Genomic DNA, 27,077 nt, shown 5'->3' with positions numbered 1-27,077 from the left:
GAATTGCACCCTCTAGAGGCTCAAGAAATAAAGACCCAAGATCGGTTTATATGGCAGCTATATAAAAACATGAACCGATTTGGCTTATTTGCAATCCTAACCGACCTACACTAACAAAAAGTATTTGTACAAAATTTCAAGTGCGTAGCTTTACTTCTTCGAAAGTTAGCGTGCTTTCGACAGACAGACGGTTATGGGGTCTTAGATGCATATTTCGAGTTGTTACAAACAGAATGACAAAATTTGTATACCCTCATCCTATGGTGAAGGGTGTAAAAATCAGGAGGTGGGATTATATGGGAGCTGTATCAGGTTAAGAACCGCTTTGAACCATACCTAGAACAGTTATTGAAAGTCGTAATAAAATGCCTCATACAAAATTTTAGCCAAATCTGATAAGAATTTCGCTCTCTATAGGCTCAAAAGGCACAGACCCAGATCGGTTTATATGACAGCTATATAGAATTATAGACTGATTCAACCATACTTAGAACATGACAAATTTGGGCCAAATCAGATAAGAAGTGCGCCCTCTAGTGGCTTAAGAAGTCAAGATCCAATATCGGCTTATATGGCAGCTGTATCAAAACATGGACCGATATGGCCCATTTATAATCGCAACAAACCTACTCTAATAAGAAGTATTTGTGAACCATCGAAAGTTTGCATGACTTCGACACACAGACGGACGGACGGAAAGACGAGTGGACGGACGGACGACTTTAGATGTCATTACGATTAAGAATATATAATCTTGTTGGGGTCTTAGACGAATATTGCGAGGAGTTACAAACAGAACGACGAAATTAATGTTCCTCCATCCTATGGTGGAGGGTATAACAAATAAAACGGCATTATCCACACATGGATACCCACCACCTCGGGTATATATGTAAAGCCATTTTCGTCACAATCCGTTGAAAATTGGATATCTTATGCATCCAATTTCGGCACTGTAGGTCACTGTACACTCACTGTGGAACAAAATATTGGTCTTCTTGGCAGCTATATCCAAATATTAATCGATCTGAACCATAAAGGACATGGATGTCGAAAAGCCTATCATAAGTCACTGTGTCAAATTTTAACGAAATTGGATAACAAATGCGCTTTTTATAGGGCCAAAACTTTAAAAAGGCCACTGTACCGCAGAGGTTAGTATGTCCACCTATGACGCTGAACGCCTGGGTTCGAATCCTGGCGAGACCATCAGAAAAAATTTTCAGCGGTGGTTTTCTCCTCCTAATGCTGGCAACATTTGTGCGGTATTATGCCATGTAAAACTTCACTCCAAAGAGGTGTCGCACTGCAGCACGCCGTTCGGACGCGACAAAAAAAAAAAAGAGGCCCCTTATCATTGAGCTTAAACTTGAATCGGACTGCACTCATTGATAGGTGTTCCTTAGTGTAATGTTCATGGGCAAAATTTGCATTTGCAAGACTAAATCGAGGGATCGTTTTATATGACACCTATAACCAAATCTGGACCGATATGGACTAAATTAAACAAGGATATAATAATCAACTAATTTTATTATTATGACTCCACTACCATATCCGTAGTTATATCTTAACTAGCTGAAGGGCCCGCTCCGCTGCGCCTTATTTTACTTTATATTGAACAAAATTATCCTTTGAATATTTATTTTCGACAATTAAAGAGCTTTAAGTGAAATACCATGCGACGAAAATAATATATGTATATCGCAAAAGCATAACAATATGCCTTTATCTGAATCCCATATGCTCTTTACTGGTCTATGAATTCGCTCGGAGGGTTAAGGGTCATTAACGTTTGGGTGTTAGATACACTCCATTATTAAAAGTCTTTATTTCAGCTCGATATTGTCATGATATCCGATTAAGGGGTGTTTTCCGGAAAAAATATCAGCATCGTGCTCTTCCCTCAAATACCATTTATTTAAACCCCATATTGCCATTGGTATAAGTGGAGTTTATGGGACGGGGCATCCTCAAACATTTGACCCCAAAATTTGTACTCTTTGGGGGGTGTTTTGGGAAAGGGGCGGTGCCACAAATACATGGACCCATATTTGGATATCAAATTCGTATTCTACTCCCAAATACCTTTATTTGAGTCCCATATTGCGATGGTCAGTAAATAATTGTTGTTTGTAAGGTGTTTTAGAGAAGGGGTGTTTTGGGAAGTGGGTTGGTCCCTCAAAGATTTAGCCCTGAATATATATTAGCATCGTGCTCCACTCTCAAATATCATTTATTTCAACCTCATACATCCATTGGCCTCAAAATTGAATATCATATTCGCTTTCTAATCTCAAATACCTTTAATTTAAAACCCTTATTGCAAAAGTCAGCTAATATGTCCGGTTTAGGGTATGGGCCCTAAAAACTATCAATATCGAGATCCACTCTCTTTAAGACCCAAAATTGTCATGGTGAGCAAACACGTCCTATTTGGGCGTTGTTGTGGGGGTGGGACGTCCCCTACAGAGTTTGATCCCGAATGTTGATATCAGATTCGTGGTCTACTCCCAAATACCTTTCATTTGAGCCCCATATTTCCAAAGTCGGCAAACATGACCGGTTTCGAGGGTGTTTTGGGGGATGGGGCGGCCGATCAGTGACTTGGCCCTGAAAATATATATATGATTCGTGTTCTACTCTAAAATACTTCTAATTGCAGCCCCATATTGGAATGGTCAGCAAATACATCCTATATGGGTGTGGAGTGGCCCCGTACACACTTCTTCCCGAATATTGATATCAGATTCGTGCTTTACTCCCAAAGACCTTTCATTTGAGCCCCATATTGCTATGGCCTTAAATTTGTGCTCTTTAGGGGATATTTTTGGGGTGGGGCGGCTTCAAATTTCAACGAAATCGGGTAATAAATAAAGCCTTTATGAGCTTCAGACCCTTCATCGTCATATTGGTCTATATGACAGCTATATTTAAATACAGTCCGGTCTTTACCATATTTGTGTCATTGGAGGGTGGCTTTAAACAACTCACTGTTTCAAGTTTCAGCGAAATTGGGTAATTATGAGATGAAGACACTTAAATGTCAGATCGGTCTATATGACAGCTATATCTAAATATAGCTCGATCCGAAACATATTTGTAGAGGATGTCGGGAGGTTTCAAACAACTCAATGTTTCAAATTTCCGCGAAATCGGATAAAAAATAAAGCTTTTATGGATTTGAGACTCTTTATCGGTAGAACGGTCTATATGGCAGCTATAACTGAAGTCCGATCTAAACCATATTTAGGTCGCATGTCGGAAGGCTTAAAAAAATTAACTGCTTCCAATTTCGGCGAAATCGGGTAATAAATAAAGCTTTTATGGGCTTCAAACCTTTCATCGGCAGATCGGTCTATATGACAGGTATATCTAAATATAGTCCGATATTGGAAGGCTAAAACTGTTCACTCTTTTAAATTTCAGCGAAATCGGTTAAAAACAAAGCTTTTATGAGCTTCAGACTCCAAATCGAGAGATCGGTCTATATGGCAGCTATATCTAAATATAGCCCGATCTAAACCATGTTTAGGTCTGATATCGAGAGGCTTTAAATAACTCACTGTTTCAAATTTCAGCGAAATCGGGTAATAAATAAAGCATTTATGGGCTTCAAACCCTTTATCGGCAGATCGGTCTATATGGCAACTATATCCAAATATGATCCGATTTGGCCCGTTCAAGAACTTAACCAGCGTGAATCAAAAAGACGTATCTGTTGCACATTTCCGCAATATCGCAATTTTTTAAAGCTGTAGAGTGATTACAACAGACGGTTAAGTTCTAGAATGGGATATAGCTGCCGTATAGGCCGATCTGGCGATTTAGGGTCGATTTCTCTGAACTTTGGCATAGTGATTTTAATTAGACCTGCCGATATCCGTACTAAAAATATTCCAGATCGGATATAGCTGTCATACAGACCAATCTTCCGATTTTGGGTCATAGGCGTATAACAGGCACATTTATTAACCAACTCCGCTGAAATTTCGAACAGTGAGTTGTATTAAGACTCCCAACATCTGTCTTGAAAATGGTCTAGACCGGACTATATTGCACATATATTTGTACGTCAAAAAATCACTTTGTGACAAATTTGGTGAAGATCAGACCACAATTGTGGCTTCTCCAACTTTAAAAGCCTTATCGGATGAAAGATAAATATGACAGCTGTATCTAAATCTGTTCCGATTTTGGTGAAATTTCGTACATATATTGGGACGACACAAAACCTACTTCGTGTCAAATTTGGTAAAGATCGGACCGATTTGATTTCTTTGAAGCCGCAATTTTTGTCCGATTTTGGCTGATATTTTGCGAATAATGTTCTGTTATGACTTTCAACAACTGTGCCAAGTACGGTCCAAAACCGGTCTAAAACCAGATATAGCTCCCATATTTTAGCAGAATCCATGGTGGTGGGTTCCCAAGATTCGGTCCGGCTGAACTTAGCGCGCTTTTGCTTGTTATACGTAAAATTACCATGCATCTTATATATAAAAATCTATTTGTGTTTGTTTGTTTGTTTGTAAGTTTGTGTGTTCCTTATAGACTCAAAAACGGCTGAACCGATTTTCTTGAAATTTTCACAGATGGTGCATAATGATCTCGTGGTGAAAATAGGGTACTAAATTTTTTGATATCTGAAGGACTCGGACTCTCCCCCTTACCCTAATTTTCAAAAACGCCAGATCTCGGAGATGGGTGGTGAGATTTAAGCGAAATTTTGTGAGCCCTCATATAGTACCCTTAAAATAAAAATTTGGTATCCAAATTTCGGATGGGGTACCTAGGGGGGCTGCCCCATCCTAAAACCTACCAAACATATATTTAGACCAATCACGACAATATGGGACTCAAATGAAACGTATTTAGGATAAACAAGTAAAAGCGTGCTAAGTTCGGCCGGGCCGAATCTTATATACCCTCCACCATGGATCGCATTGGTCGAGTTCTTTTCCCGGCATCTCTTCTTAGGCGAAACAGGATATAAAAAAAGATTTGCTCTGCTATTAGAGCGATATCAAGATATCGTCCGGTTTGGACCACAACTAAATTATATGTTGGAGACCTGTGTAAAATGTCAGCCAATTCGAATAAGAATTGCGCCCTTTGGGGGCTCAAGAAGTAAAATAGAGAGATCGATTTATATGGGAGCTGTATCGGGCTATAGACAGATTCAGACCATCATAAATACGTATGATGATAGTCATGAGAGGATGCGTCGTACAAAATTTCAGTCAAATCGGATAATAATTGCGACCTCTAGAGGCTCAAGAAGTCAATATCCCAGATCGGTTTATATGACAGCTATATTAGGTTATGAACCGATTTGAACCATACTTGGCACAGTTATTGAATATCATAACGAAACAAGTCGTGCCAAAATTCATTCAAATCGGATAAGAATTGCGTCCTCTAGAGGCTTAAGAAGTCAAGACCCAAAATCGGTTTATATGACAGCTATATCAGCTTATAGACCGATTTAAACCATACTTAGCACAGTTGTTGGATATTATAACAAAACACGTCGTGCAAAATTTCATTCCAATCGGACAAGAATTGCACACGCTAGAGGCTCAGGAAGTCAAGACCCAAGATCGGTTTATATGGCAGCTATATCAGGTTATGGACCGATTTAAACTATACTTGGCACGGTTGTTGGATACCATAACAAAACACGTCGTGCAAAATTTCATTCCAATCGGATAAGAATTGCGCACTCCAGAGGCTCAAGAAGTCAAATCCCCAGATCTGTTTATATGACAGCTATATAAGGTTATGGACCGATTTCAACCATACTTGGCACAGTTGTTGGATATCATAACAAAACACGTCGTGCGGAATTTCATTCCAATCGGGTAAGAATTGCGCACTCTAGAGGCTCAAGAAGTCAAGACCCAAGATCGGTTTATATGGCAGCTATATCAAAACATGGATCGATATGGCCCATTTACAATACCAACCGACCTACACTAATAAGAAGTATTTGTGCGAAATTTCAAGCGGCTAGCTTTACTCCTTCGGAAGTTAGCGTGCTTTCGACAGACAGACGGACGGACGGACAGACGGACGGACATGGCTAGTTCGACATAAAATGTCACGACGATCAAGAATATATATACTTTATGGGGTCTCAGACGAATATTTCGAGTAGTTACAAACAGAATGACGATATTAGTATACCCCCCATCTTATGGTGGAGGGTATAAAAAAACGTATCTGATATCCAATTATCGGACCAAGTGCTAGGGGGACCACCCCAAGCCCCAAAACACCCCTAAATCGGACATATTTACCGACCATGGCAATATGGGATTCAATTGTAAGGTATTTGCGAGTAGAATACGAATCTGATATCCAAATGTGGGACCACGTTTCTGGGGGTCCACCCCTTCCCCAAAACACCCCCCGCCTTCCCCAAAAACCACCCCCAAAGGGGACAAATTTACGACCATAGCAATATGGGGGCCAAATGAGAGGTCTTTGGGAGTAAAGCACGAATTTGATATCAATATTCGGGAAAGTGTCTATGGGGCCAACCCACCCCCACAACCATACCCAAATAGGATGTATTTTCTGACTATTGCAATATGAGGCTCAACTAAGAGGGTTTTTAAAGTGGAACACGAATCCGATATATATTTTCAAGGCCAACTCACTGAGTGGCCGCCCATCCCCCAAAACACACCCCAAGCCGGTCATGTTTGCCGATTATGGAAATATGGGTCTCAAATTAAAGGTAAGTGGGAGTAGACCGCGTATCTCATATTAACATTAGGGACCAACTGTTTAGCGGACGTCCCATCACCATAACAACCCCCAAATAGGACGTATTTGCTCACCAAGACAATTTGGGTCGTTAAGAGAGTGGAACTAAATATTTATAGTTTTTAGGGCCAATACCCCAAACCGGACATATTTGCTGACTTTTGCAGTAAGGAGTTCAAATGAGATTAGAAAACGAATTTGATATCCAATTTTGAGGCCAATGGCAATATGGGGTTCAAATAAATGATATATAGAGAAAATAGAGCACGTTGCTGATATGTTTTCCGGGCTTACCGTTTTGGGGACCACCCCAATTCCCAAAACACCCCTAAATCGGGCATATTTACCGACTATGTCAATGTGGAGCTTAAATGAAAGGTATTGGGGGTAGAGCAAGAATTAATACCCATTTTCGGGACCAATTTTCGGGGGGTACCCCTTTCCCAAATTACCCCACAAACAGCAATTGTTTGGTAACCATCGCAATATGGGGCTTAAATTAAGGTATTTGGGAGTAGAATACGAATTTGATACCCAAACATAGGACCATGTATTTGGGGCATCAGCCCTTTCCCAAAACACCCCCAAATGGAAAACATTTTTCGACCATGCCAATATGTGGCTCAAATGAAAGGTATTTGAGATTAGAAAACGAATTTGATAACCTATTTTGGGGCCATGTGTTTGGGGAACGCCTCATCGTGTAAACTCCCCTAAACCAATGGCAATAGGGGGTTTAAATAAATGGTATTTGAAAGAAGAGCACGATGGTGATATTTTTTCAGGGCCAAGTGTCTGGGGGACTACCTCACCCCCGAAAACACCCCTAAATCAGACATCATGAGAATATCGGTCTGAAATGAAGTATTTTAAGAATGGAGTACATCTTACATCCAAACTTAAATTCGTAGACCAATAAAGATCATACGGGATTGAGATAAAGGTACTTAAGTAGTTAAACTGTTGGTCAAGTTAACATGGTATTTCACTAAAAGATCTTTAATTGTCAAAAATAAATATTCCAAGGTAACTTTTGTTCCATATAAAGTAAAAGATGGGCCGTAGGATGGGGTATACTAATTTCGTCATTCTTTTTGATATATATATATATATATATATATATATATATATATATATATATATATATATATATATATATATATATATATATATATATATATATATATATATATACATATATATTCGCATATATATTCGCATAAAGTCATTTTAAGTCGATCTTGCCATGTCCGTCCGTCCGTCTGTCTGTCGAAAGCATGCTAACTTTCGAAGGAGTAAAGCTAAGCGCTTGAAATTTTACACAAATACTTCTTATTAGTGTAGGTCGGTTAGAATTGTAAATGGGCCAAATCGTTTAATGTTTTGATATAGCTGTTATATAAACCGATCTTGGGTTTTGACTTCTTGAACCTCTAGAAGGCGCAACTCTCGTCCGATTTAACTGAAATTTGCCACGTATTGTTTTGGTATCATTTCCAACAACTGTTCTAAGTATGGTTCAAATCGGTTCATAACGTGATATAGCTGCCATATAAACACTTCTGGGGTCTTGACTACTTGAGCCAAGAAGGCGCAATTATTATCCGATTTGGCTGAAATTTTGTACCACGGCTTCTCTCATGACCTTTAACAACGAATATGGTATGAATCGGTTTATAGCCTAATACAGCTCCCCTATAAACCGGTCTACTTATTTTACTTCTTCAGCCCCTAAAGGGCGTAATTCTTACTAGATTTGGCTGAAATTTTAAACAATGACTTCTACTATGGTCTCCAATATTCAGTTCGATTATGGTTCGAAATGAGCCATAACTTGATATTGTTCCAATAACATAGTAATTCTTTTCTTTTATCCTTTGAGATATAGTGGAAAGATCTTAACAAATGCGATCCATGATGAAGGGTGTAATAAACTCGGCCCAGCGGAATTTAGCACGCTATTGTTGTTTTTCTAATATACAGTACAAGCCAGTGCGTAAACATTTCAGAGACATATTCGAAAATCATGGTCCATAAATTGTTAAGGCAGTCCGTTCGTGTGTTAGTTCACTTTTTTTAACGGATCCTTTCAGGTAACATGGCCTCATGGTCAGTGTCCACCGTGAGGGAGACGAAGGAGCAACCAATAGTGCCCTGTATCTGGTCAAGTCAAAGCGTCTCAGAACCACTCCAAACTAAGTTTTTGAGTGCAGTATTCGCGACCTCATTATTGTACCCGCATGCATAAACCTTGTGCGTAGGAAATAAAATTTAGATCATGTATTAAGGACAAATAATTTCACTTCGCTCTTGCTAGATTTTCTCTCTCCATTAGGAGGAAAGCTCACAAAGTGCTAATTTCTAGAAAGTGAAATTCTCTGTGTAAACCATGCCCACCAATTGCAAGAAAATTCACTGTCCATAACGAGAGGGATGATAAATGCAGCATGACGATCAACAGAATTGGGTGGGTAGTGTGAGCATTATGCGTACAGTTTACAAATGCGCGAATTGACAAATGGTTCGGCACAGAGGCGGTGTCCATAAACTTTGAAAGCGACATGATGCCACACTTAAATTTTGATCAGCAGTAAGTATATTTGAAGAATAAGCAGCGCGCTACACTTGTGGGGGCGTTCAGAGTGAAACTCATGAAAATTAGCATCAGCCAAAACTACCGATGCTAATGAAACACTTCCTTTATACCATCTCTTGTCAATGTTTTGCCATTGTTTTTCATTGTGGTGTTTGCTTTATTTTTATACCCTCCACCATAAGATGGGGGGTATACTAATTTCGTCATTCTGTTTGTAACTACTCGAAATATTCGTCTGAGACCCCATAAAGTATATATATTCTTGATCGTCGTGAAATTTTATGTCGATCTAGCCATGTCCGTCCGTCTGTCCGTCCGTCCGTCCGTCCGTCCGTCCGTCCGTCCGTCTGTCTGTCGAAAGCACGCTAACTTCCGAAGGAGTAAAGCTAGCCGCTTGAAATTTTGCACAAATACTTCTTATTAGTGTAGGTCGGTTGGTATTGTAAATGGGCCATATCGGTCCATGTTTTGATATAGCTGCCATATAAACCGATCTTGGGTCTTGACTTCTTGAGCCTCTAGAGTGCGCAATTCTTATCCGATTGGAATGAATTTTTGTACGACGTGTTTTGTTATGGTATCCAACAACTGTGCCAAGTATGGTTCAAATCGGTCCATAACCTGATATAGCTGCCATATAAACCGATCTTGGGTCTTGACTTCTTGAGCCTCTAGCGTGCGCAATTCTTACCCGATCAGAATGAAATTTTGCACGTCGTGTTTTGTTATTATATCCAACAACTGTGCCAAGTATGGTTCAAATCGGTTTATAACCTGATATAGCTGCCATATAAACCGATCTTGGGTCTTGACTTCTTGAGCCTCTAGAGTGCGCAATTCTTATCCGATAGGAATGAAATTTTGCACGACGTGTTTTGTTATGATATCCAACAACTGTGCCAAGTATGGTTTAAATCGGTTCATAACCTGATATAGCTGCCATATAAACCGATCTTGGGTCTTGACTTCTTGAGCCTCTAGCGTGCACAATTCTTATCCGATCAGAATGAAATTGAGCACGACGTGTTTTGTTATGATACCCAACAACTGTGCCAAGTATGGTTTAAATCGGTCCATAACCTTATATAGCTGCCATATAAACCGATCTTGGGTCTTGACTTCTTGAGCCTCTAGAGGGCACAATTCTTATCCGATTTGAATGAATTTTTGCACGAAGTATTTCGTTATAATATCCAACAACTGTGCCAAGTATGGTTGAAATCGGTCCATAACCTGATATAGCTGTCATATAAACTGATCTGGGGATTTGACTTCTTGAGCTTTTAGATGGCGCAATTCCTATCCGATTTGGCTGAAATTTTGCATGACGTATTTTATTTTTACTTTCAACAACTGTGTCAAATAAGGTTCAAATCGGTTCATAACCTGATATAGCTGCCATATAAACCGATCTGGGATCTTGACTTCTTGACCCCTAGAGGTCGCAATTATTATCCGATATGCCAGAAATTTTGTACGACGGATCCTCTCATGACCATCAGCAAACGTGTTTATAATGGTCTGAATCGTTCTATAGCCCGATACAGATCCCATATAAATCGTTCTCTCTATTTTACTTCGTGAGCCCCAATGGACGCAATTCTTATACGAATTGGCTTAAATTTTACACAGGTCTCCAACATATAATTTAATTGTGGTCCGAACCGGACCATATCTTGATATCGTTTTAATAGCAGAGCAACTCTTTTCTTATATCCTTTTTTGCCTAAGAAGAGATGCCAGGAAAGAACTCGACAAATGCGATCTATGGTGGAGGGTATATAAGATTCGGCCCGGCCGAACTTAGCACGTTTTTACTTGTTTCGTATTAGTTTGTGTAATTTTTCTTTTTCCACGTATGCCTGCTGCTGCTGTTGTTGTCGTCTTGAGAGTTGTGTCAAACATGTTAAAAATAGATAATGTCACATGGATATAAACAACAATCGTCGATCTTTGAGAAACAAACGCACATGAAAATATGAACAGTGTCATAAAATATATGCCGCTGAACAAAGTAGGCACGGTAACAAAAAATGAAACGAAAATCCAAACGCACCGCCATCCTAAGGCGTATGATGAAAAGAAAAACTGCCCTGACATTTTCCCCCTTTTTAAATCGTGCAATATTTTTTAAAGAGAGTGATTTGAATCTCATGGGATCTTCACAGCACAAAGGGGTGCGTGATTTAGGAATGCCGAATATTTAAGTGGGCAGTTAAGGACAAAATTTCATTGAGCTTCTATGATCATCGTTGCATTAGATTTAGACTAAAGAGAAAACATCGGATTGGGATAAGTTTCGGCATGCGTTCTACAGCCTTGTCTCTTGTAGGCCTGAGAAGAAAAACTGTGCAGCTCATTGATATGATGGTCAAGCAGATCACGAGCATGTCCCAGAACTAAATCTGAGGCAAACAATCAACGCCATGTTGGACCTCAGAACTGGTTAGTCTATGGAAGGGCTGCCGTAGGGCGAAAGTCACAAAGGTTGAGTTTAGAAAATACAAGTCCGAATTGATCAGGAGAAGTCCTCCACTTTGAAATAGAGCCATTAATAAGATATTAACTATTAAACAAAGACAAAAATCGGCCGACGCCGACTGTATAATACCCTACACCTACTCAATAAGTACAAACTGGGAGCTATATCTAGTTCTTAACCAATTTTAATATACCTCGGTGGATGTTTTCAGATAGATTATTAAACAATCCGTATCGAATTTCGAGCAAATATGTTCGACATCCCTGATAATAGAAGTTACAAAGACTTCTATACGGATGGTTTCAAACTAGACGACCAGGTTGGCTTTGGGGTGTACTCTATGGATCTAGAACTGGTCATATCGAAATGGTTACCCGACCACTGCAATGTGTATCAAGCAAACATCCTTGCAAGTAAGGTAGTGGTGGAATGGCTAAATTATAATGTCATTACGACGATTGGCAAAATATCTTCCCAGACAGCCAGGCAGCCATTAAATCCCTGGAGAACGTATTTCTAAACGGAAAAACCGCCCTCGACTGTAGCAGATCTCTCAACGTGATGGCTGAACAGTTCAAAATTCACCAGTTCTGGGTGCAGGGCCACAGAGATATCCCAGGGAATTCTAAAGCAGACGAGCTTGCGAGACCCGGAGCTAACTTACACATTCCAGGGAAACTGGAAACTGTTGGTATGCCTCTAGCGACATGAAAGCTAAGTTTTCAGGACCTGGCACGAAGGACAACGAAGAGATGGTCACAAAGAGGGAGTTGTGAGCATTCCAAAACTATGGGGCCTCATCTAGACTTGAAGAGGTCTACTACTTTGCTGTCATTGACTAGAACAGACAGTCAATCTCAGTCATGGTGTCCGTCATGACAGGTCACTGTCTAATAGGCAAACGAGCTGACAGCCTTCAGTCAGGTTGCCAGCAACGACTTTTGCAGAAGCTGTGAGGTCATCATCAGTCAAAAGCAGGACCACTTTAGGTTTTCATTTTTTTGAGAACCAGTCTGATTTAGCGGATGTGAACATAGGCAAGTTGTTGAACATTTTAAAGCGATCTGGTTGGTTGAACAGTAGGAACTGGAAGGCATCTTCTTTCTGCTGTTCCTGTGGTATCACAATGGACGAATACGTCTAAGTGAGCCTGATGGCAGACTGCCACTTAAACCTAACCTAAGCATGTTCAAACTATAATAACTACGTTTGACAAATGACAACATTATTGCAAATTATATAAAATCTGGCAAACATATAAATCTGAACCGATTTCGACTAAACTTCTTAGATACTGGAGATTGGTCAAAAAATGCGACTACAGTAGCTCTAGAAGTGAAAAGCGGGCGATATACTTATATGGTAGCTATATTTAAATCTGAACCGATTTTTATGAGATTCGCCGTTAATGTCGAGAGTTATAAGAATACTTCCTGCCAAATTTCGAGAGAATCGTTTAGGAAATGAGCACTTTATTGCAATAGTTATCAAAGTCGGACGATTATATATTTACATAGGAGCTATATGAAAATTTTTTCCAATTTCAATGGGCTTCGTCTCTAGTTCGAAAACATGTCTGTCCCAATTGTTTTGACGATCGAATGACAAGTAAAAGGGCATAAAGATCGGCCAGGCCGAACTTTGGATACCCACCATATCGGGTATATATGTAAACCACCTTTTGTCATAATCCGGTACAAAATGCATAATTAATGGCCCAATAGCAGCTTTATGGATATATGGTCCGATTTGGACGAAATTCGACACGCATATTGAGAGGTCTAATAAGTACAAGTCATTGTTAAAATTTGTAGAACAAAATATTGGTCTTTTTGGTAACCATATCCAAACATAAACCGATCTGAACCATAAACGACACGGATGTCAAAAAACCTAACATAAGTCACTGTGTAAAATTTCACCGAAATCGGATTATAAGTGTGCCTTTTATGGGGCCAAGACATAAAATCGAGAGATCGGTCTACATGGCAGCTATATCCAAATCTGAACCGATTTGTGTCAAATTGAAGAGCGACATCGATGGACCTAACACAACTCACTGTCCCAAATTTCGATGCAATCGAACAACAAATGCGCATTTTATGGGTCCAAAACCTTAAATCGAGAGATCGGTGTATATGGCAGCTATATCTAAATCTGAACCGATCTGAGCCAAATTGAAGAGGGCTATTGAAGGGTCTAACCCAACTCACTTTCCCAAATTTCGGCGAAATCGGACAATAAATGCGTCTTTTATGGGCCAAAAACTTTATATCAAGTGATCGGTCTATAGGCAGCTACATCCAAATCTGGACCGATCTGGGCCAAATTGACGAAAGATGTCGAAGGGCTTAACACAACTCACTGCTACAAATTTTGACAAAATCGGACAAAAAATGCGCCGTTTATGGGCCCAAGTTTCAAATTTCAGCAGAATCGGATAATAAATGTGATTTTTATGGGCCTAAAACCCTAAATCGGCCTATATGGCCGATATGAACTTAACCTTTTTATGGACAAAAAAGAATTTGTACAAAGTTTCAGCTCAATATCTCTTTTATTGAAGATTGTAGCGTGATTTCAACAGACAAAAGGATGGGCATAGCTAGATCGTTTTAGATTTTTACGCTGATCAAGAATATATATACTTTCTAGAGTCGAAAATGGATATTTTGAGTGTTGCAAACGGAATGACAAAATGAATATACCCCCATCGGTGGTGGGTATAAAACTTGCGACCTGCACTTTCTACACAAATAAATATGACCAGATGGACAGACATACAGACGGAAGGGCAGACAGTAGACAGACGGACATAACTAAATCGAATCAGAAAGTGATTCTGAGTATACTTATCTATGGCTCTGTCTCTTTCCTTCTGGGTGTTACGAACAAATGCACTAAGTTATAATACCCTGTACCACAGTGGTGGTGTAGGGTATAAATATACGGTTATCTCTTCAAGGAAAATGTGAAAAAGTGGCGCGTATGCTGATGACGTGTGTATTGCGGCTGCGGGAAAGTTTCCCTTTACGCTTAGATATATACTACAGGAAGCTTTACATACGACGGTAAAGAGGGCTACCGGAAGTGGACTAGGCTTAAATCCACCTAAGACGGAAGTTTTCTTTTTAAGCGGAGATACAAGTTACCCACAGTGACACCAAAATGCAAAAGAAACTGAAAGCGCAAAATACCTAGGTTTTTTGGTGGACGGCAAATTGAATTTCAAATCCAAGGCAACCCCTGTCCTTAGACTTGCAAGCCTTTTTCAAACCGAGTGTCATTCATTGGCTGTATACTGCATTTGTCAGACTTATACGAATAATGCTATTGATGACGTCACCATCTGATGCACTGTATTTAATGCTACACCTAATGCCTCAGTACATGGTGGTTGGACCAATTGCTGGGAGGCTAAGTGTGCTTTTTGTACCCACCTCCATGGGATGAGAGAATACAAATCCAGTGATTCCGTTTGTAACATCTCGAAATATTCGACTAAGACCCCATAAAGTATAGATATTCTTGATCGTCTCGACGTTCTGAGTCGATCTAGCCATGTCCGTCCGTCTGTCGAAATCACGATAGAGGTCAAACGCGTAAAGTAAGCCGCTTGAAATTTTGCACAGATGCTTAATATTATCGTAGGTCGTTGGCGATTGCAAATGGCCCATATTGGTTCAGATATGGATATAGATCCCATATAAACCGATCTCCCGATTTGACTTCTCGAGTCCTTGTACGGTTCTTAGAAGCTTTAACTTTTGCTGGTTTGACAAAAGTTTGGTTTGTAGAATAAAATTATGCCCTTCAACTAAATTTATTTTGTATAAATTTTTAGCTGAATCCATAGTGGTTGGTTCCCAAGATTAGGCCAGGACGAACTTAACACTTAGACTTTATTTTGACATAGCCCAATATAGACCAATCTGCCGACATAAGGTCTTAGACCCATAACAGGCAAATTTATTGTCTGATTTCGCTGATATTTGGGACAGTGAGTTGTGTTTGGCCTTTCGAGATTATTCTCCAATTTAACCCATATCGGTCCAGATTTGGATGTAGCTGACATATAGATCAATCTTTTGATTAAAGGTCTTGGGCCCGATTTCACCGAAATTCGGAATAGTGAGTTGTATAAGGCCCCTCGACATCCGTTCTCAATTTAGATCGGTTCGAGCGTGGTTAATGTGGTATTTGTAACATAGCGGCGTTTTCGCAATAAATTCGATACAAGTACAACATACCAATGTACGGCCGTTCAAGCCTTCACACATAATATGGTTGATGAGTAATTTTTAACCAAATAACGAAGCGCGTCCCATATTGGTTGATGTGTGTTGCGATGAGCTCGTCTCGAAAGAGAAACAAACAAAAATTGTAAAATTTAATGATCTTCGCCCCAACAGACAAAAAAACTTAAATATAAATACCCGATTGATTGATTTAAAAATAATTCAAACCCTATAAAGTACAGATATTCTTGATCGTCTTGATATTCTGAGTCCATCTAGATGTCTCATCAGCTGTCCGACTGTCGAAAAACCCAGTGGCGGTCGCTAGCCGCTTGAAATTTTGCACAGTTCATACTTATGGGCGCCTTATATGGCCAAAATTTTCAAAGCGTGCCTGGGACAGCCTGGCAGGAGGCAGGGGTGGTGTTCATACCCAAGCTCGGCAAGGCAAGTTATGCGATACCAAAGGCCTACAGACCCCTAAGCCTTACGTACTTTCTACTTAAAACCATGGAACGTATTGTGGACACCATGATAAAGAGAAGGACATCCAGCAAATTGCTCAAATACAAACAACATGCCTATGTAAAGGGAAGGTAGGTGGAAACTGCCCTGCACGAGGTTGTGCATAAAATAGAAGAATCCCTCAATGCCAAAACGTATACACTGGCTGAATGCATTGACATCGAGGGGGTTATTAACAATGTGCGGACCGACACATTGATTCAATCCGTAGACCAGTACCGGGTGGACCCGGTATTTAGAGACTGGATAAACCATATGCTAACGGATAGGTGAATAAATTGTGTGTCCCATGGCATAAATATAAGGGCGAAAGTGGCACTGGGCACGCCACAGGGGGGCATAAATGACCTATCCATAATAGGAGGAATTTGAACCAGTCTGCTACGCAGACGATGATATAATACTTCTAAGGAGTAAGGATCCGAACGAGCTATGCAGAAGGGCCGAAGGGGTCTTGCATTTGCCATATGACTGAGCTAGACCTAGAGGTCTCAATGTTAGCCCAGAGAAAACTGAAATATGCCTGTTCACGAGGGAGATGAAGGTGGGCCAATTTAACACACTACGTTTCCTCAATAAGAAGATTTCGATACCTGACAAGGTCAAATACTTACATGTGATCTTGGACAACAGGTTTAGAGAACACATAGGCGGAGCGATGAGGACCACGCCCACTCGGGCACTGGAGACTATTCTAGATATCCGACCCACTGACATACAGATTAAGTGTGAGGCAGCCACTGCGACTTTGAGACTTAAGGCGATGGGAGAATGGATTGAGGATGGGAGCAGCTCATACCATCGCAGTATAATCGAGGTGGCGATAGGAAACCTGGAAGGAAGTGGAGAGGCTTCCGATCGGACACCTGAGATGAACCTTGAAGTCGAGTGCGAGGCACTGCTGCCATCGGCACAGTCCTGGTTTGACGGAACCCTAGTATTGCCACCTGGAAGATCATGTTACACGGATGGATCATAGCTAGAGGACCGACGGGGCCTGGGGGTTTACATTGAGAACCCAGGGACTGAGAACTGTTTTAGACTGCCTGACCATAATACGATCCTGCAGGCGGAGGTTTGGGTGATCACTTAATGCGTGAAGTGGTGTGGTGCTAACGCGAGGACTTTGAGTGTGAACAACCAGGACGGTAAGGTCACGAATAGTCTTGCAGTGTAAGAAGGAGATTAACGCCTTCTCCGAGGATGGGGAAAATCCACATCGTTTAAGTGCCGGGCCATAACGGCGTAAGGGGAAATGAAAGGGCAGACGATTTGGCGGTGAAACCCAGAGGACTCCCGTCAATAAACTTGGTTAATCTGAAGCCTTTCGGGTCGACGCAGACCGGGTTAAAGGAATGGGCGACGAATGCGCATGCAACATTGTGGAACGGCGAAACGGTCGGTAGGACTGCGAAAATCCTATGGGGGGATCCAGATCGTAAAAAGACGAGGCTATTACTGAATGGAAGCAAAAAGGAGGTCAGTATAGCTATTGGTAGCATAACGCGATACATAGGACTACGAGTTCACTTATGTAAAATGCGGGGAAGATGATGAGATGTTGTAGTATTTCCTTTGTCATTGCCCGGCTTTCGCGTCCAACAGATACCGGCACTTAGGTGGATACACAATGCCAGACATGAACCAACTTAGGGGAGTGGTATGGAAAACAATTAAGGACTTTGTAAGTAGCACGGAATTCCTAACATAAAATTTTCTTTTTAGGGGTTACTTTATAGTTTTTAGAGCGCACAACAAGCTGATAACTGACTTAGGTGTATGTCCATAGTGGCATGGGGCGGATTAATATCTGCACCCTCTTTTCAAACTAACCTATCCTAATACTTATTGGTGCAGATGGTTGAGGATTGCAAGTGGACTATATCAGTTCGGGCTTGTATATAGCTTCCATATGAACCGATTTCCCGATTTGATTTCTTCAGCCCCTACAACTGTGCCAAGTACGGTTTAAATCGGTCTATGACCTGATATAGCTCCCATATACACCTTTCGGGTATCTAGGAGCTCGGTTTCAGGAGCTTTACTTTTAAGATTGGGTTGGCAGAAATTTAGTTTTCAGAGCAAAATTATGCTCTTCAACAAAATTTATTTTGTGTAAGTTTTTTACCAGAATCCATGGTTGCTAAGATTCGTACCCGTCCGTAATTAGCACATTTTTACTTGTTTGTTATTATTATTCTCATTTAAATCCCTGTATTCTATGTGCAATCTAATCTGCTGCTTCAAAAAAATTACACTTATCTTAAATACCTTAGTCACACCATAATGAATGACCCTTTCCTGCGTATCTAGTTTTAATTTTTTTTTTATTTCAAAAATTCTCAATAGCATGGCATACAAATTTCCTCCAGATTTTCCTCTATGAATGATTTTCATTTTAGTTTTGAAAAACTAAATGTGTGAATAATTTTGTAGAGCGCGTGTATTCGTGAGTGGGGGGTGCATAGATACGTTTGGTGAAGAGTGATCCTTCGTATGCTGGGACTTATCTGCGGTATCCCTCAGTCTTTTCTCGGCTCTCGTCTCGTGCGGTTGTGTACTAAGGTAACCCCCTCAAAAGAAGAAAATCGCTAAACGGAAAACTCAATGCGTTGATCTCGAAATAGGAGATGTTGTGGCGACAAGAAAAAAAAAAGAAAGGAAAAGTGAAATTAGTGGATGAATGGCTGTGTATTTAAAATTAGATTTCGTCTCCACTAAAACTAAATATAAATTAGACGAAATATCAAATTAAGTGGAAATTTTGTGATTAATGCTATAGAGTTGAAAAGGTGTCTATAGAAGAAACAAAAATAAATTTATGATCAGCCAGCATTTAAAGGAAGAATGAGGAATTAACAAAAAAAAATTAAGAAAGAAAAAAAAGAAGATATAAGAGATCAATTCTAAAATATGTGAAATGAAATCCTTTTAACCCAAATAAAATAAATATATTGAGAGAAAATTTTATATTTCAGTGTTACTATTTTTGTAATGAAATGTGTTTTTCTGTGCATTTATTTTTTATTTCCCTAGAAAAGGAAATGTTTTGAAAATTGTGTGTTTCGAGCATTTGAAGAAAGCCACAAATTGGAGTAAAAATCAACAAAATTTGCCTTAAAAATGGCACGCTTTCTGTTATATTTAGCTGCTGCAGCACTATTTGGAGGTTCGTATGGTGGCTAAGTGTATTTAATGAAAAACTAAATAAATATTGGGTTGCCCAAAAAGTAATTGCGGAGTTTTCATATAGTCGGTGTTGACAATTTTTTTCACAGCTTGTGACTCTGTAATTGCATTGTTTCTTCTGTCGGTTATCAGCTGTTACTTTTAGCTAGCTTTAGAAAAAAAGTGTAAAAAAAGTATATTTGATTAAAGTTCATTCTAAGTTTTATTAAAAATGGATTTACTTTCTTTTAAAAAATCCGCAATTACTTTTTGGGCAAACCAATAATATTTGAATAGTGTGACCGAATGGAATTCATATATGAATACAAAAACAAAAACCAATAATGCTGAAATAAAAGATCGAATAAAAAAAATTAACAAAAAACAAGGAGTAAAATAGAGAGATCGATTTATATGGGAACTGTATCGGGCTATAAAATACGTCATGCAAAATTTCAGCCAAATCGGATAGGAATTGCGCCCTCCAGAAGCTCAAGAAGTCAAGTCCCCAGATCTGTTTACATAACAGCTATATCAGGTTATGAACCGATTTAAACCATACTTGGCACAGTTGTTGGATATCATAACAAAATACTTCGTGCAAAAATTCATTCAAATCGGATAAGAATTGGGTCCTCTAGAGGCTCAAGAAGTCAAGACCCAAGATCGGTTTATATGACAGCTATATCAGGTTATGGACCAATTTGAACCATACTTGGCACAGTTGTTGGATACCATAACAAAACACGTCGTGCAAAATTTCATTCAAATCGGATAAGAATTGCGCACTCTAGAGGCTCAAGAATTCAAGATCCCACATCGGTTTATATGGCAGCTATATCAAAACGTGGACCGATATGGCCTATTTACAATACGAACCGACCTACACTAATAGGAAGTATTTGTGCAAAATTCAAGCGGCTAGCTTTACTCCTTCGGAAGTTAGCGTGCTTTCGACAGACGGACGGACATGGCTAGATCGATATGAAATGTTGCGAGATCAAGAATATATATACTTCATGGGGTCTCAGACGAATATTTCGAGTAGTTACAAACAGAATGACGAAATTGGTATACCCCCCATCCTATGGTGGAGGGTATTAAAACCTATTGTTATGGAATTTAAAAAAAAGATGTCGTAATTCGTTGTGAAAAATGTTTTCAGCGTAAATATGTTTTACACATTCTTGTGAAGTGAAGTGAAAATTTAAGCAAATTGGCTCAGAAATCATTGTTCACAAATATTTGATTGTGGAAAATGTTACAAAATCAATCAATTAAAACAAATAAAAAGTCACTGAGTTCGGCCGGGCCTAACTCGCGTATATATGCAAAACCCCCTTTTGTCACAATCCGGTGAAAATTGGTTAACTTCTGCACCCAAATTCGGCACGGACATTGAGTGGCCTAATAAATATAAGTCACTGTTGAATTTTGTTTTTCATATTTCAACAAAATTGAGTAATAAATACAGCTTTTATAACCTTCAGACCCTTAACTGGCATACCGATCCATGTGACAGCTGTATTTAAATACAGTCCGATCTTTAACATATTTCAGTCAGATTGCGGTTGGCTTCAAACAACGCACTGATTCAAATTTCAGCGAAATCGGGTGACAAATAAAGCTTTCATGGGCAGACCTGTATCGGCAAATCGGTATATAAGGCAGCTGCATATAAATAAAGTTCTATCTGAACGATATTTAGGTCAGATGTCGGGGAGCCTTAAACTACTCACTGTTTCAAATTTCAGCGAAATCGGATTACAAATAAAGCATTTATGGGCATTAGACCCTATACCGGCAAATTGGTCTATATAGCAGCTACTAGCTGACCCGGGCCCGCTCCGCTGCGCCTTCTTTTACTTTATATGGAACAAAATTTTCCTTGGAATATTTATTTTCATGTGGCTATGGTCGTAAATGTGTCCCCTTTGGGGAAGGTTTTTGGGAAAAGGCGGCCCCCCAAACACTTGATCTCATATTTGGATATCAGATTCTAATTCTACACTCAAATACCTTTTATTTAAGCCATATATTCCCATGGTCAGTAAATAAGTCCTGTTTGTGGGGTGTTTTGGGGAAGGGGTGGACCCCAAGAAACGTGGTCCCACATTTGGATATCAGATTCGTATTCTACTCGAAAATACCTTTCATTTGAGTCCCATATTGCCATGGTCGGTAAATATGTGCGATTTAGGGGTGTTTTGGGGCTTGGGGTGGTCCCCCTAGCACTTGGTCCGACAATTGGATATCAGATACGTTTTTTTTATCCTAAATACGTTTCATTTGAGTCCCATATTATCGTGATTGATCTAAATATATGTTTGGTAGGTTTTAGGGTGGGGCGGCCGCCCTAGGTACCCCATCCGAAATTTGGATATTAAATTTTTATTTTTAGGGTACTATATGAGAGCACACAAAATTTCGCTTAAATCGCACCATCCATCTCTGAGATCTGGCGTTTCTGCAAATAAGGGTAAGGGGGAGGGTCCGCCCTCTTTCAGATATCAAAAAATGTAGTACCCTATTTTCACCACGGGATCATAATGCACCATCTGGGAATATTTCAAAAATTTCAGAAAATCGGTTCAGCCGTTTTTGAGTCTATAAGGAACACACAAACATACAAACAAACAAACACACCTACAAACAAACACAAATTGATTTTTATATATAAGATAAATCACATTACTGGCTGGCTTTCCTATATATGGCACACGATTCATCTAATGTCCCTGGACATTGTGAAAAATTTATGTGATTGTGATGCCAAGTGAGCTTTCTCTTTAGTCATGTGGCGGCTACGGACACTGTGTTACATTACATACAATGACCGATGTTCCAATCAATGTGGATTATACCCTACCTGAGCCGCTTTTTGACAAAAGGTACTGTACCACTATTCCTGATAGAACCAACTGGAACTACGATATCCCTGGTAATAAAAGGTACTTAGACTTCTATACGGATTGTTCCAAACTAGACGACAAGGTGGGCTTTTGGGGAGAGTACACCCCAAAAGCCCACCTAGTCGTCTAGTTTGAAGTTTCTTTCAATAAGGTAGTGGAGGAATGGCTAAGATTTATTGTCATAACGACGAATGGCATAAATATCTTCTCAGACAACCAGGCAGCCACCAAATCCCTTAAGAACGTATTTCTGAACACAAAAACCGCCTTCAACTGCTGCAGATCACTGTCACTGTCTAATTGGAAAACATGATGACAGACTGAAGGTTGCCAGCAACGACTTTTGCAGAAGCTGTGAGGACATCGAAGAAGAGGAGACTATAGAACACCTTATGTGTGTGTGTCTCACACTAGCAGTCAGGAGAAGTTCAACTTTAGGTTCTCATTTCTTTGAGAACCTGTCTGATTTAGCGGACGTGAACATTCGCTGAACAGAGCTATACCCAGGGAAAAGTTGATACCAAACGTGATCATTTCAGTACCTTACGGTATTGATAGTAAAACAACACCGCATGGTACAAAAACAAAATCCAGTGATATGAATGAAACATAAAATGATTAGTACCGTTTGGTATTGGCCTTATTTCCGAACTGGTATTGGTTTTAATACCAACTTGTTATTAGTTTTAGCACCAGACCGTTATTAGTTTTAATACCAAACCGTTGTTGATTATACCACCCTCTAATGAACCAAAAAAACCATTGAAAATAATCTTTATCAAATTTTATCTCTATTATTTATGTTAATAATTACAATACCGTAATGTGACCAACCTCAATTCTGTGTATTCAGCAATGGATAGTTTGATTCCCAGAATTGGTTTTCATATGAATACACCAACATAGCATCGTTTTCCACACAAGAGACATGTTTTGATGTACAATGTCCTAAGAACTTGTACTATTTGCATTTTCACCGCTTTCGAGTATTTGAACAGGTTTTTAAGCACTCAAACTTTTTATTTATTTGATTAACAAATAAAGGGTGATTTTTTTGAGGTTAGGATTTTCATGCATTAGTATTTGACAGATCACGTGGGATTTCAGACATGGTGTCAAAGAGAAAGATGCTCAGTATGCTTTGACATTTCATCATGAATAGACTTACTAACGAGCAACGCTTGCAAATCATTGAATTTTATTACCAAAATCAGTGTTCGGTTCGAAATGTGTTCATTCACCGTAACGTTGCGTCCAACAGCATCTTTGAAAAAATACCGTCCAATGATTCCACCAGCGTACAAACCACACCAAACAGTGCATTTTTCGGGATGCATGGGCAGTTCTTGAACGGCTTCTGGTTGCTCTTCACTCCAAATGCGGCAATTTTGCTTATTTACGTAGCCATTCAACCAGAAATGAGCCTCATCGCTGAACAAAATTTGTCAAAATTTGAACACATTTCGAACCGAACACTGATTTTGGTAATAAAATTCAATGATTTGCAAGCGTTGCTCGTTAGTAAGTCTATTCATGATGAAATGTCAAAGCATACTGAGCATCTTTCTCTTTGACACCATGTCTGAAATCCCACGTGATCTGTCAAATACTAATGCATGAAAATCCTAACCTCAAAAAAATCACCCTTTATTTTATAATGGCATCAATAATTTAAGTACAAAGCTAAACAAAACTTCCGACGCGATGACAAGAATTCATATGTGACGCAGTTAATTCTTAATAGACTCTTTTGTCCGGTATTGAATTGATACCAAATGGTATTAAAATTGTTTGCCAATGACGCAAAATACCGTCATTTTTCTATCAGTGAAGGAAAGTTTATTTTAATCGATAGTACTGTCCATATAAGACTTTTTGAAGACTTTTTCATGCAAATGTTGACCGTGACTGCGCCTCAAATGGTCCGCTAAGTCCAACTTTGGCACACTTTTTCCAACATTTCGGCCGGTATCTCACGAATAAATTCTTCAATGTTCTCTACAATGCGTCAATTGTCTGTATAGACATCAGCTTTAACATAGCCCTATAAAAAATAATCTTAAGTCTTTAAATCGCACGATCTAGGCGACTGATTGACCGGTCCCAAACGTACAATAAAATGTTCACTGAACTCGCCTCTCCATAAGTCGATTGTAACTCGTGCTGTGTGGCATGTGGCACCGTCTTGTTGAAAGAACATGTCAAGTCAAGCTCTTGCATTTTGTTAAAAAATAAGTTGGGTATCATCTCACGGTAGATTCGCATTATCTACCAGCCTATTAACCACACCAAACTTTGACTTTTTCTGGATGCATTGGTAGCTCTTGCAATGCTTCTGGCTGATCCTCTCTCCAAAATCAACAATTCTGCTTACTTACATATCCACTCAGCCAATGACGAAGCTCGTCGTAAAATGGAAGAAGCGCGCGATGAACTTTCTTAACAGAGCACCCATTTTGACAATAAAATTCAATAACTTGCAAGCGTAGCTCGCTTGTAAGACTATTCATGGTTAAATCATAGACTAAACTGAAGATGTTTGACAGTGAAACAAAACACGAAACGTGCGTCAGCTTTTTAAACCAAAAAAATGCAAAATTTGCCCATGAACATTCCACTAAGGAACAGGGGCAAAATTCTCACATATCAATGAGTGCAGTCCGATTCAAATTTAAGCTCAATGATAAGGGGCCTCCTTTTTATAGCCGAGTCCGAACGGCGAGCCGCAGCGCGACACCTCTTTGGAGAGAAGTTTTACATGGCACAGTACCTCACAAATGTCGCCAGCATTAGGAGGGGAAAACCACCTGTGAATTTTTTTTCTGATGGTCTCGCCAGGATTCGAACCCAGGCGTTCAGCGTCATAGGCGGACATGCTAACCTCTGCGCTACGGTGGCCCCAGTGCTGCTAAAAAGATAAAAGCTAAAATATCACATTTTATATATATGACAGCTATATCTAAATCTGGACTTATTTTTATAGAATTCACCAGCTATATTGAGAGTAAAGAGAAAATCGTACCTGCCAAATTTCAATAGAATCGGTTAACAAATGACCATATTATTGCAAATTAGTCAAAATCGGACGAAGATATATACGGGAGCTATATATAAATCTGAACCGGCTTCGTCTCTATGCCCAAGAAAATGCTTGTGCCAAATTTGAAGACGATCAGATGAAAGTGGCTACCTGCACTTTGTATAAAAATTAACATTGACAGACGGACAGACAGACGAACATAGAAAAATCGAATCAGAAAATGATTCTGAGTCGATCGGTATACTTATCAATGGGTGTTTTAAACAAATTCTATAATACCCTGTTGTTGCAGCAGAGTATTGTACACTGAGGCGGCAGCCCTTGCCGATAAAGGACTTCATCGGGTCAATCCGGTGCGTACAACCGGCTGCCTTGGGATTGTATAATACCCTGTACCACAGTAGTGGTGGTACAGGGTATAAAAAATATACCCCTTAATACCCAGGCCATATTTTCAAAATACGCTCTTTGAATGCCCCTCAACATAATTCAAAAAAGTTTGGCTGCTCGTAATTGCCCCAATTATTTAAAGAGGCAAAATATGTAAGAAAGACTTGGTTCAAGAAATATTTGTTGATTATATCCCACAGTCGAAAAATTCTTGGAATAATTCTATAACATTTGAATGGATAATAATATCTACACGAATCTTGACATAGTGTATGTGCAGATGGTTTCTAATAATTATGCAAAGTTTGGAGATCCTAGTAGGTGCAGGGGCTGACATGGGGCGTGAATGTAGGTCACCGCAAGCATTTAAAATTTTGAAGTGGTGCCAAATACGCATCTATAGGCCGATGGTCATGATTCTTTTTGCAACGATAGAACTTGTGAAATCCTACAAAAAACACACTTCATGTGTGGTGTGGGAGTTATATCAATTTTTTCGTTTTGGAGATTTCGGGCAAGCTATCGTAGGCATTTTTGGAATTCTGGCACTATGTCTTTACCAAATGCAATTCAGAGTTCACCATTTGAAAGGCTACAAAATTCTACGTAAAATAAAACAAATAAAAAGGCGTTTAGTTCGCACGGGCCGAACGTTGGATACCCACCACCTCGAATATTCATGTAAACCGCCTATCATCAAAATCCGGTGAAAATGGCATACCTTATGCCATTAATTAATTTTCGTAGAACAAAATATTGGTATTTTTGGTAGCTATAACCAAATATAGACCGATCTGAACCAGCGAAATCGGATTATAAGTGCGCCTTTTATGGGGTCTAGACTTTAAATCGGGAGATCGGTCTATATAGCAGCTATATCCAAATCTGGACCGATCTTGGCCAAACTGAAGAAGGATGGCAAAGGGCCTAACACAACTTATTGTCTGAAATT

The 27,077-nt window shown here is 39.5% G+C and overlaps 2 protein-coding genes across 3 annotated transcripts in view; one reads left to right on the top strand and one right to left on the bottom strand.

The window, feature by feature from the left end:
* The window catches only part of LOC106090824 (sensory neuron membrane protein 2), a 572,456-nt gene that overhangs the window by 380,875 nt on the left and 164,504 nt on the right, over positions 1 to 27,077 (bottom strand). The gene's annotated exons all lie outside the window — the stretch shown is intronic.
* Positions 19,095 to 27,077, top strand: part of LOC106093646 (fibrillin-1) — a 30,286-nt gene continuing 22,303 nt past the window's right edge. Inside the window, exons 1-2 of the mRNA XM_059368063.1 lie at positions 19,095 to 19,180; positions 19,652 to 19,784. Of these exons, the coding sequence (XP_059224046.1) occupies positions 19,739 to 19,784 (46 nt within the window). The 5' untranslated portion in view covers positions 19,095 to 19,180; positions 19,652 to 19,738. The remainder of the gene's footprint in view (positions 19,181 to 19,651; positions 19,785 to 27,077) is intronic.

This window comes from Stomoxys calcitrans, chromosome 1, assembly GCF_963082655.1.
Source record: "Stomoxys calcitrans chromosome 1, idStoCalc2.1, whole genome shotgun sequence".
NCBI classification, from domain to species: domain Eukaryota; kingdom Metazoa; phylum Arthropoda; class Insecta; order Diptera; family Muscidae; genus Stomoxys; species Stomoxys calcitrans.
Note: the sequence above shows the minus strand (reverse complement) of the source record. Positions and strands in the feature narration are given on the sequence as shown.